This window comes from Hyaena hyaena, unplaced genomic scaffold (genome assembly GCF_003009895.1).
Source record: "Hyaena hyaena isolate Hyena2069 unplaced genomic scaffold, ASM300989v1 scaffold_394, whole genome shotgun sequence".
Classification (NCBI taxonomy): domain Eukaryota; kingdom Metazoa; phylum Chordata; class Mammalia; order Carnivora; family Hyaenidae; genus Hyaena; species Hyaena hyaena.
In genome coordinates this window covers 933,725-946,263 of record NW_024081026.1, presented here as the reverse complement: position 1 = coordinate 946,263, position 12,539 = coordinate 933,725, and the positions used below count along the sequence as shown (strand labels likewise).

The window sequence follows — 12,539 nt, the reverse complement described above, 5'->3', positions numbered from 1 at the left end:
ATGATTGTAAAGTACCTTTTATATATAAAATGTTAACACAAATGATAAAATTTTAATATTTTGAATTAGATGAACATGAAAAAGTAAGAAATATATAACTCTGGGCTCACTCCAAGATTATCAGATGATTTGTTACTTATTGAATGGTTCTTTTTGTGTAACAATTTTTCAATATCTGATAAATACATATTTTTATGTTGTGATTTTACTACATGAATTATGGATCAAAACAATAGTATCCTTTTGAGTATCATAAATTAATAATAATATTGAAATATTTTACAGGATGAACTCCATGAGCTTGAAAAACAAATAGCATCTGTCTCTGCAGAAGCTAAAGAAACAGAAAGGCAAATTTATCATCAAGACGCTGCTATAGAGAATACCAAGCTTCAGTGTGGGAACCTGGAAACTCAGATCAAATCCTTACATACAGAAAATGTAAAGCTTAAATTTGACATAGAAGGAGCCCAAGAAGACTTTGAGGAACACATGATAAGATATAATGAATATTATGCAAAAATAAAAGAGCATAAAGATAGTTTGTGGGAGGTTGAAAGCAAAAGGTCATTCATGACTACACTCCATAAAAAACGAGATCTTGTTAAAAAACTAAAAACAATGAAAGAGGAACTTATGCAAAATCTCCAAAATCCAGAAGGAAACCACATAAAACAAGTACAGGTTTGAAATATCACTTATCAAAACTTTTTTTATTACTCCTTTTTTGCAAGCTCCCTTATTAAGTGATAAATTTATCATTAACTTAATAAAACACTCATAGCTACTTTAACTAGATTTAGAAACTATTTTCACAACTTCTGAAAACTTAAATACATAAGTTATATAACAACTATGCCAAATGTATAAATGCATAAAGGAACTGTTCTCAAATCCCCTGTGGATTAATAAAAATATAGAGTCAAACAGAATTGCAGTGAACAATTAATCCATTTGTTGCAGAAACTGGTGACTCACAAAAATGTTGAAGCCCTAGCTTAGACTAATGAATCCAACCAAATCAATATTCAAATCAATATAGTATGCTTAATGCTGTTATACAAACAGTATCAATTAATAATTGTACCTTAAGAATTTTTCTATTTTTATAGTATTTTTTGAAGATAGAGGGAGATATAAATTTAAAATATCTATCATTTCTTGCTAGAGAATTTAAAAGTATCCTTTACACTGTTGCTGGGCAATTGTCACTATGAATACCACTTTTTTTAAATGTCTTATCTACATTTAGTTTTAATTTTAAATTTTTAAATCAAAAGTTTATTCATTTGAATAACAGTTTTTTATTTTTGTACCTATAGAAGTAATATTCTAATCCTGTTTACCAAAATTAAATATGATGACTATTTTTTTTAATGATAGAAACATTGAAAATGTTGGACTTATGCTGCCCATTCATTGTTTGACTTGTATATTTTAAATTTTATAAACATGCAGGAAGACATTATAAAGCTCAAGGATAAAATTCTAACTATAAAAGAATCTATCATTGAAAAAACTTGTTTTCTTGAGGAAGAAGAAAAGACACATAAAAAATTAAGAAAAGAAATAGAGGTAAGTCTTAATTATGTGGATTTTGATGCTTTATGTTATCATTTCTTAAGGTTAAACTATATTTATAATTTCCATAGTTTACTCTCAATTCCTAAAACAGCTAGAGAACAAAAAGGAACTATAAAAAGTAGTAAAGTTTAAATCATTAGAGATAACTCTTTCATTAAGATAAATATGTGAAATGTATTCAAACAAAGCAAGCACTCATTCCTTTTTTTTTTTTTACAAATAGTTTATTGTCAAATTAGTTTCCACATAACACCCAGTGCTCATCCCCACAAGTGCCCTCCTCCATGCCCATCCCCCCTCCCCCCTACATCCATCAGTTCTCAGTTTTTGTCAGCATTCAAGAGTCTCTCATGGTTTTCCTCTCTCCCTTTCCCCCACCATTTCCCCCCTTCTTCTCCCCCTTGTTCCTCAGTTAAGTTCCTCCTAATCCTCCTATACATGCAAATATATGATATTTGTCCTTCTCTGCCTGACTTATTTCACTCAGCATAACACCCTCAAGGTCCATTCATGTTGCTCCACATGGCCAGATTTCATTCTTTCTCATTGCCATGTAGTATTCCATGGTATAGATAAACCACATCTTCTTGATCCATTCGTCCGTTGATGGACACTTAGGCTCTTTCCGTGTTTTGGCTATTGTTGAGAGTGCTGCTATGAACATTGGGGTACATGAGCAAGCACTCATTCCTATTAAAATGTGGCCTAGGAGGGTGCCTGGGTGGCTCAGTTGGTTAAGTGTTCCACTCTTGACTTTGGCTCAGGTTGTGATGTTACCATTTGTAAGTTTGAGTCCTGAATCTGGCTCTGCACTTACAGCACAGAGCCTGCTTGGGATTCTCTCTCTCCCTCTCTCTTTGCCCCTTCCCCACTTGTGTGCATGCATGTAAATAAAGATTTTTTAGAAAATTAAAATATTGCTGGGAATTATTCTAGGTCTCATTCCCTACAACTTCGTGCTCAATTAATAGCTAGAAAGCAGAGGCTATCTATCAAGTCAAAAAGGATGACCATTACTAGATAACCATCAGAAACTCCTTAAAACAGAGTAAAAGGCAATTGAAGTCATTAGTATCCAAAACCTTTCTGACTTCATACTTTCAATTATTAAGAATCAAATAAACTGATAATGCAAAATTGAAAGTGAAATTAAATTTGGGGTACCACTAGTAGATTTCTGTGACCATTATTGTTTAAATAAATGGAGAACAAAAATAGAAAAGAATATGTTGTTGAGGATAAATAAATAATTTTCACCCTAAGACATTAATTTGAAAACTAAAAAGATATGTTTGCTTGTGGCTAATTTAGCACAGTAAAAAAGCATCAGAGAATGTGAAGATAAAAATCTTCACCTTCACAAAACATTTTTCTAATAACTACCATTACTTTATCTTATATTTTACTAGTAATCTAAATAAATGGTTATTTTTTTACCTTCTAGATCAAGATTTATTATAAAACTAGAAATAGTAAGACACTATCCATGGCATCAAAGTAGAAGTACAATGATTAATGAAATAGAAAAAAGAATCCAGATATAATCCATCATAAATGGTACAAACAAAATAAGTTAGTCATGTGGGAAAATAAAGCAAATTTGGAAATAAAATTATATTTCTATCTTATAACACTTATAACTATGTTCAGGAAGATTCAATACAATATAGGAGACAAATGTAACCATTTGTGTCAGAAAAGTATTTCTTTTAAAAGACACACACAAACTGCATGATTAAATACTGCTTTTCACAGTATCATAAATTTCTAGATTATTAAAATGGACCACAATAAAGAAGAAAAGACTCATAGAATGTATTTGTGATATTTACAAGTGACTAAGAGATAAGATGTCAAACAAGCCAGTAGAACACTGCATAAGTGATATGAAAAGTCTTATTTTTTGAAACATGAATATCCAAAAAACACTGGAAAAACTGACAAACCTAATTAACAATAATGGGTTGATAATTAAAACCACAATGAGGTTCCATATTTAGCCCCTCTGATTATCAATATAACAGTTGGTAATATATAGAGCACCTGAATTTTGATATACTTTTGGTATGAGTATAAATTGGTAAAAAGCATTTTGGAAAGGAATTTGAGGTTACCTAGCAATTTTTAACTCTAATATTCTTTATTGAGGTATAGTAGTTGTAACAGTAAGTACACAAATTAAAAGGTTTAGCTTGATTAATTTTGACTAAGGTATATATTTACACCTGTATTACCATCACCTAGATCAAGATAGAAAATTTACCCATTTTGCCTATGAAGTTCTTTTGTGCTCATTTTCCCAGGATACACTATTCTGGTTTTTAAAAATAACTTTGTTGAGATATAACTCACATACCATATAGTTCATCCATTGAAAGTACATAATTCAATGGTTTTTGGTTTATTTATCCATAATTTTTAACCATTACCACAGTTAATTTTAGAAATTTTGATCATCTCAAAAAGAAAACTTCATACCCTTTAGCTGTGTTCTCTCCATTTGTCAATTGTGTTTACCTATATTTTTGCTCTATCATATTCTTCCTTCCTACCTGATGCTCTAAAATTCCTTCTTTTATTATTTCCTTTCTCTTTAGAAAAATAAATTCATTATTTTAGGATAGGTGTACTGGTGACAAAGTGTTTTAGTTTTTTCCATCTGAGAATATCTTGATTTCCCCTTCACTCCTGAAGGATATTTTTGATGCATATAGAAGTCTGGGTTGACAGTTCTTGCCACATTTGAAAAATGCTGTGCCACACAAGGGGGAGAAGAAGGACGGAAATGGTGGGGGAAAGGGAGAGAGGCAAACCATGAGAGACTCTTGAATGCTGACAAAAACTGAGGACTGATGGATGTGGGGGAGAGGGGGGATGGGCATGGAGGAGGGCACTTTGGGGATGAGCACTGAGTGTTATGTGGAAACTAATTTGACAATAAACTATTTGTAAAAAAAAAAAAAAAAAAAAAGAAAGAAAGAAAAATGCTGTGCCACTTCTTTCTGACTTCCATGATTTCTGATGAAAAAATCTTCTGTCGTCCAAATTGATTTTCTCCCTATAGATGAGGTGTTCATTTTTAAATTGAAGTCAGATTAACATACAGACTCCATCACATCACATCACATCACATCACATCACATCATCATTTTGGGCATACAATATATCAATTTTATACATTACTCAGTGCTCATCACAATAATTGTATTCCTAATCCCCTTCACCTACTTTACCCATTCTCCCATCCAACCTCCCCTCTGGCAACCACCCATTTGTTCTCTGTCTATGAACAATACAGAATTTAGCAATATATTTTAAATAACATTCTTCTCAAAGTAGGGTAGCAACCATTTGATTTTCAAAACCTGTCTCAAATAGCACATGACTCCTTCACTTTTCTATGTGTGTACCACATTCTTTACAAACCCCCCTCTAATGATATATGTCCTCATGAACTTTCATTCTAGTTGGAGAGACAGACATAAACAACATATTTAAGTAAACTATATGGCATGTTAGCTAAAGATAGGATTAAGGACAAAAAAAATGAAGCAGAGAAGGGAATATGTAATATATGTGGCGTAGGGAGAGAGGGTGAAATATTAGATTTATAGCCATCAAAAGCTGCACTGAGAAGGTCTCTTTCAGCAAAATCCTGAAAGAAGTGAAGGAGCGAAGCATGCAGATCTGAGGAATAGCTTTCCAAGAAAAAGAAAAAGTGCAAAGGTCTTAAGATGAGACCATTTCAGGGCTAAGAGATTAGAAGAGCAGTGCGGCTAGAGTGGAGGGGAGGAAGAAAACAGTAGTGGATGAGATCAGATTTGCCTTGTACAGCGCCTTGTTTTCTTTTTGCCACTGTGTTTTGTGACCACCACCTCTCCTTCGTTATTGCTTGTTCCTGTCTAGCCAGCAACAGTAACTTAATGAGAGTAGTAGCCCATCCACTTGCTAGAAGCAAAAAGTTACATTCTGTACAGAACCATTTACATCCTTAGCTGCCTACAGATAATCAAATTTGAACATTAAGACACATCTCAAAGTATGAATGCTACCAATAGAGGCTGAACAAATGTCTGGCTTTCAAGAAGGCTCACAATGTGAACTTTGCCTTTACAAAGTCGCTTCTCTCTCTCTCTCTCTCTCTCTCTCTCTCTCTCTTCCCTTTGCTAGTTTGTTGTATGTGTGGGAGGGGTTGTTGTTTGTTTGATTTTTAGTTTCAAGTTTTTATTTAAATTCTGGTTAGTTACCAGAGGGAAATGGGTAGGGGAACAGGTGAAATAGGTGATGGGGATTAAGGAGCGCATCTGTCATGGTGAGCACTGGGTGATGTATGGAATTGATGAATTACTATATTGTACACCTGAAACTAATATAACATTGTATGTTAACTAGCTGGAATTAAAATAAGACAAATGAAATACTGGCATGTAAAAAAGAAAAAAATAAAGTCACTTCTTGGCCAAAACTGTCTTTTAACCTTGCGAGCTTAGAAACTTGTCAGTATCCCAGAATTGCTTAGACATAGAGAGATGCTAGTAAAGTTTACAAGAAACTGGTGTATAAAATTCAAATACCAGTTTATTAATTTACAATAATAAAACTCCCAAGGAAACCAGATAACTTAACGTCAGTCATTAGTGCTTCTCCCTGTAAGGAAACTACATTGGAAGCCAGAGATTGGTTAGTGAGCATGGGAATCAAGTCAGTCATCTGAATTTGAATGTTCTTGTCCTCTGGCTCTGGGTGCTCAAGGAGCCAATCTCCATAACACGGTTGGTTGCACTTGTCAGATAACAGTCCCTACCAGCACATGACTCCTTCACTTTCCTATGTGTGTGCCACATTCTTCACAAAACCTCTTCTAATGATATATTCTTCCTTTAGCTGTATTAATACCTTTTGTGACATCTAGCTATTACTGGTGATCTGGAGTCCCACTAAGAGCACTTTGCACTTCTCTACTCTGATCCATTGTGTATTAGTTTCATAGCTTACTACTGAAGAATAATTTTAGAAGCATGCTAGTATGCAACTGACCAAATTTATTGATTAACCAAAAATTTATTTCAGTTATTTTATTTCTATGAATATATTCTATGAACAGGAGTATGGTCACATTCGGTGACTATACTCTCCTATTGAATATATTCTATTGAATATACCAATAGATATGATATATAAATATATATAGTGGGTATACATATTTCTACATAGAAAGATAGATATAAATATATATCCCCTTAAATATATTCAGTTTATAAAAATCTTTTTGAATATAGTTTCATATCTAATATATTTTAGTTTATATTATTTCTAATCCTTTTCAAGTCATTTTTTATTTTGTCAACATATTAGCAAGACCAGTACACCAGTTTCAATGAATTATCTGAACTTACAGAATTAACAAAAACTGAAAACTTAGAATGACATAAAGTTTATAAGACTTTATGTGAAGTGTTAGTTGACAAGTTTTCACTTTGTCTCATAGTAGTTTTGGAATGCTTCGGTGTTCTGTCCCCATTCTCCTGATGTTGTTGCAGTGCTGTGTTTCAATATAAATTTTTTTTTGTAATCATGTATGTCTTATTTTATGCATTAAAAACATTATTCTTAGGGATCCATAGTCTTCACCATACTGTCAAAAGGACCCATGTCATAATAATGGTGTAGAAGATCTGAACTAAGGGAGGACCCTGGAAAGAGAGTGAGTAAGCTTTCATGGGGGAAAAGCAGAGAGGAGATTCAGGACATGTACTCTTGTTTTAACAGGTACAGCATAAGAGATACAGTGCAATTCTTAAGCGTTTGCATTGTCAAGTGAACAAGCTCCAGTCAAATAGAAGACAATGGCAATGGAACATTCAACAACTGGAAAAAACTGCAGCTGAACTAAGAAAATGCATTGGACTGAAATATTAACATGGCTAAAGGGCAATGTAGAACACAGACTATGCCAACAAAAATGAGAAAATTTTTTGGATTCTTAATAACCAGCATCTACTATCAAAGGTCTGTCTTAATAACAGATGTATTCTTTCTCTCTCTTTTTTTTTTTTTTTTTGAATCAGTTACTTGTTTGCTAAAGTGCCTTCCAAGCCTACAACTGATACCAGTAGATAGACAATAGGAATGCTTAGATAAGAATAGTGGAAGACTCTATATAAACACTTAACTGTATAAGATACAATGTACTCATGAATACTTGCTTTATAAACGTGTTGCCTGCACTATCATATGAAGCAAAAATTTAGAAGGAAAGAAACACTTGAAGTTATAATGACTTAAATTGTTAAGATATTTTAAATGATTGTTTGTTTCAAACATTTTATTAAAACTTGCTTTTTTACCACTGCCTTCACAGTAGTCCATAAATATTGACATTTACAGTAATGTTGCTATATGTTCAGTGCTTCAGGTATTTTACTCAGTTTCTTTTTTTTTTTTTTATAAATAGTTTATTGTCAGGTTGGTTTCCATATAACACCCAGTGCTCATCCCCACAAGTGCCCCCCTCCATGCCCATCACCCTCCCTCCCCCCCCACACCCATCAGTCCTCAGTTTGTTCTCAGAATTCAAGAGTCTTTCATAGTTTGCCTCTCTCCCTCTCCCCCACCATTTCCCCCCTTTTTCTCCCCCATGGTCCTCCGTTAAGTTCCTCCTAATCCTCCTATATGTGCAAACATATGGTATTTGTCCTTCTCTGCCTGACTTATTTCGCTCAGCATAACACCCTCAAGGTCCATCCATGTTGCTCCACATGGCCAGATTTCATTCTTTCTCATTGCCATGTAGTATTCCATCGTATAGATAAACCACATCTTCTTGATCCATTCGTCCTTTGATGGACACTTTGGCTCTTTTCATTTTTTGGCTTTTGTTGAGAGTGCTGCTATGAACATTGGGGTTCATGTGTTCCTTTGCATCAGCACTCCTATATCCCTTGGGTAAATTCCTAGCAGTGCTATTGCTGGGTCATAGGGGAGTTCTATTGTTAACTTTTTGAGGAAGCTCCACACCGTTTTCCAGAGGGGCTGCACCATTCCCACCAACAGTGTAGGAGGGTGCCCGTTTCTCCACATCCTCGCCAGCATCTAGAATCCTCTGATTTGCTCAGTTTTTTTCTTCTGAAGGTAGCAATTATTTTCTTTGCTATTAGATAATATAATTTTAGAGTGTTCCAATGCATAAAATTTTTGGTTTACTTTTCTGTCTGTAAATTCGTTAGTAATATTCTACGATGAAATTGATGTTATACCATCGTGCAAGGCAAATATGAGCTCTTAGAAAAGAAAGTTAACCAGCATACACTACCATTTATTTTTTCTCTCTGAAAATCATATACCATGTCCATGGCAACATTTCAAAATTTAACTTGTCCATATTAAGATAAAATTGCTCCATCTTATGGCTCCATTGAATCAAATTTTTTGGAACAGAAAAAATATTGAAGATAATGGTTTTTAAATATTTACTTTTAGGATTTAATTCTTTCAAAACAACATCAAAAAGGTATCTCAAGTCCATTTTCTCCTCACCTTTCTTTGTGCCTAAGACTAAGTAAGAGGATAGCTGATATAAAACCAGATATTAATAATCTTGTTATGTCTAACATTAATAATCCTATTATGAATTAGCATGGCTTATTATGGCTAACACATCAAATATCTTAATTGTAATACAGTCAGCTTTGGTGTGTGACTCAGAAATTAGACTAAAAATGGTTAAACCTGCAGACTGTAGAGAGTATCCACTATGTTCAGTGGAAGACAAGGCTGAAACAAAGGCTGATTATATAAAACTATTTCAGTGTAATTTGCATATTTAAATAGTTATTGTTTTAACTATACTTCGTAATTTTATTTACAGTTTATAAAAGAAAATTTCTAGCTTTCTAAACTTTTTAAGCTTATAATAGATTTCAAAATATTTGTATGTGATAGCTAGACACTTTGAGTTAGATTTGTGAAGTTATTTTTAAATTAAGATAGAATGAAAATAGGTTTAATCTGCTTAAGATAATGTGTTCTTTTAAGAAACTAGTTTTCAATGTAGTTTTCTGAAATACCCATGATAATAACAGATGTACCTATTTTAAATTTTGTGACAGATGAAAAAATTATTTGAAAGAGATTTTCTTTCTTTGCTCTTTCTAATCTTGAAAATCATTTTAGATGATGGAGGCTTTCAGATTAACCAAGAAGAACTAAAGCTTGAGGTGTCCTCAAGCCTAATCATATAGTTAGTGGACATGCTATCTCAACATAGTCATAAGCTCTAAAGTTAGAAAACGAATTTTTAAAAAATTTTTATAGCTTAACCTAGCCTAGAATATGAGCTTTTCTGCTTAATGGCTTTTGTCACATACACTTTTTGCCTTACAGCTCAGTCTCTTTTGAGTAATCATTCAGTTCAAAATTCTCCTTTAAATTCCTGGAGCAGGGGATGGGTGGTACACTTACATTGTTTGTTACCAGGGAAGGGTCCTGGTCCAAGTGCCGTTCTCACTGGCCTCTGCAGAGCTGTAACCCATCTTCTTGGTCTTGAGCAGTAGACCTTTTGTCTATGCCACACCTGCGGTTGTTTTCTCTAGTCAATGTGGTCAGCCTCCTCAGCCAATCACAAGGCCTCTTCTGCTCTTACTTACTTCTCTTTTTCTGTATGTAGGACAAATTTTACCTCTTTGGGGACTGTTATTCTACTCATGCATTCTTCCTTACTCTTTGATTCCTGGTATAAAATGAGTCTTTTAAATCTCTCAGTGCTTTGGAGCTCAGCAAATTTTTCTCTCAAAATGCCCCATGTTCTGCAAAGGAAAGCTATGATTTCAACACTATTGTGTCTACCGTGGACTCTTCAAAAAGCCTAATGTGAAGCTCAAAGCTGATAAATGACTTCTAAATTCTGAGTAGTTCTGTCCTGACTCCAGCCTGCTAAGTTCTATTATCTAAATGATCTAAAGTGATCAGGTAACTAGTACCAGGAAGCAGTGGGAAGAAAAAAACCTACAGTTAATGTCAAAATATTACTTACTACATGTGCAATCTGTAGACATATAGTTGACCAATGTGAAGAAATTATTATCTAATTTTAAGCCATATATTAATAGTGGTGGTTTCCATTGTCAAAGCACTTTCATGGACGGTATAAATCATCTATATGTTATTTGTTAGGTCATGTCCTTCTAGTCAATTGATTAAACATGCTATTTTCTAAAAGGCTGAGGATATGAAATAGCAAAATAATAACATAATAGACTGAGCAACTATGCAATGTCCTATTTGGCAATTTGTATATATTAGTTCATTTAATCTTCAGAATAATGAGAATAATGGCTTAAAGTATATACCATTGTCCTTGATTTGTAGATGGGGAAACTGAGTCTTAGTGACTTGCTTAAGATCTTATCACACAGTTCATCAGGGGCAGAGTTGAAATTCATTGCCTTATTTTTTTTTTTAGCTACATAAAATATCCTGCAAGGAATTATCCCAAAGCAAGCCTCAATGTACAATTCTATTATTAGTTAAATATTAATTTATTTGCATATTTAATTGATTCTCTTATTAAATTACAAGGCATAAGACAAATTTAACTAAAGGGAGAAATCTTATAGTTAAAAAAAAGGGTTCCACATATAGGTCACCACACTGTCCTAACAAGTGAAAAGTTGATAGGCTTAAAAATTAATCTCTTCTTGGATGCTAAGAGGTGAGGACACAAGGGAAACCACTGTCTCCAAAGGTAGAGAGACAGGGAGGCAAATACAGGGACCAGAGCAGAGACTCTCAAAACACTATAGGAAAGAGTGTCAGGACAGGAAAACCTATCTGTAATTGATAAATTTCTGGAGTCTTGGTGTAGACAACCTAAGAGTTAAAAACTCCAAGGGAACCCAGTCAGAAGTAGGTCCCCACAATATTGTGAAATTTAGCTCCAGATAAGAATTACAACTGACTTCTCCTCAGGAACCATGCAGGCAAGAAGATAGTGTTGAGATAATATTTAAACTGTTGAGAGAATAAAATCCACCAACCTAGAATTCTGTACCCTGTGAAATTATCCTTCAGAAGCGAAGAAAAGATAAATACTCTCAGACAAATTGAGGGAATTTATTGCTATATGTTACTTCACAGGAAATGTTAAAATTCTTTAGAGAAATCAAAAATAATATAGGTCAGCAACTTGAATCTGCATAAAGTAAGGAGGAGTATCAAAGAAGGAATAAGCAAAGGTAAAAGAAAAATTTTTACTTTTCTTATTCTTTTTTAAAAATTTTAGTTAGCCAACATACCTGGCAATACTGGTTTCAGGAGTAGAATTCAGTGATTTGTCACTTACATACATCATCCAGTGCTCATCACAAAAAGTACCCTCCTTAATACCCATCACCCAAGTAGCCCATTCCCCACCCACCTAACTCCATCAACCCTCAGTTTGTTCTGTATCATTAAGAGTCTCTTGTGGTTTGTTTCCCTCTCTCCTTTCTTCCTGCTTGCCTTATGTTCATCTATTTTGCTTCTTAAATTCCACATATGAGTGAAATCATATGGTATTTATCTTTCTCTGCTTGACTCTATTGCTTAGCATAATATCTTCTAGCTCCACCTATGTCATTGCAAATGGCAAGATTTCATTCTTTTTGATAGTTGAGTAATATTCCATTGTATATGTATACCACATCTTCTTTATCCATTTATCAGTCAATGGACATTTGTGTTCTCTCCACAGTTTGGCTATTATTGATAATGCTGCTATGAACTTTGCAGTACATATACACCTTTACATCTATATTTTTGTATCCTTTTGGTAAATATCTAATAGTGCAATTGCTGGACTCTAGGGTAGTTCTATTTTTAGTTTTTTGAGGAACCTCCATACAGTTTTACAGAGTGGCTATACCAGTTTGCTTTCCCAAGAACAAGTGCAAAAACGGTCCCCTTCTCAGCATCCTTAC

At 33.8% G+C, this 12,539-nt stretch overlaps 1 protein-coding gene across 8 annotated transcripts in view; it reads left to right on the top strand.

Annotated features, from left to right (window-relative positions):
• The window catches only part of CCDC122 (coiled-coil domain containing 122), a 73,340-nt gene that overhangs the window by 21,650 nt on the left and 39,151 nt on the right, over positions 1 to 12,539 (top strand). For 6 of the 8 annotated variants that reach the window (XM_039251536.1, XM_039251533.1, XM_039251532.1 and 3 more), the window contains 3 exons: positions 286 to 684; positions 1,459 to 1,575; positions 7,354 to 7,930. In XM_039251536.1, coding sequence (XP_039107467.1) covers positions 286 to 684; positions 1,459 to 1,575; positions 7,354 to 7,503 — 666 coding nt within the window. In that variant the 3' untranslated portion in view covers positions 7,504 to 7,930. Of the gene's footprint in view, positions 1 to 285; positions 685 to 1,458; positions 1,576 to 7,353; positions 7,931 to 12,539 lie in introns of those variants that run through there. The other 2 variants (XR_005531642.1, XR_005531641.1) reach the window with 1 other exon arrangement.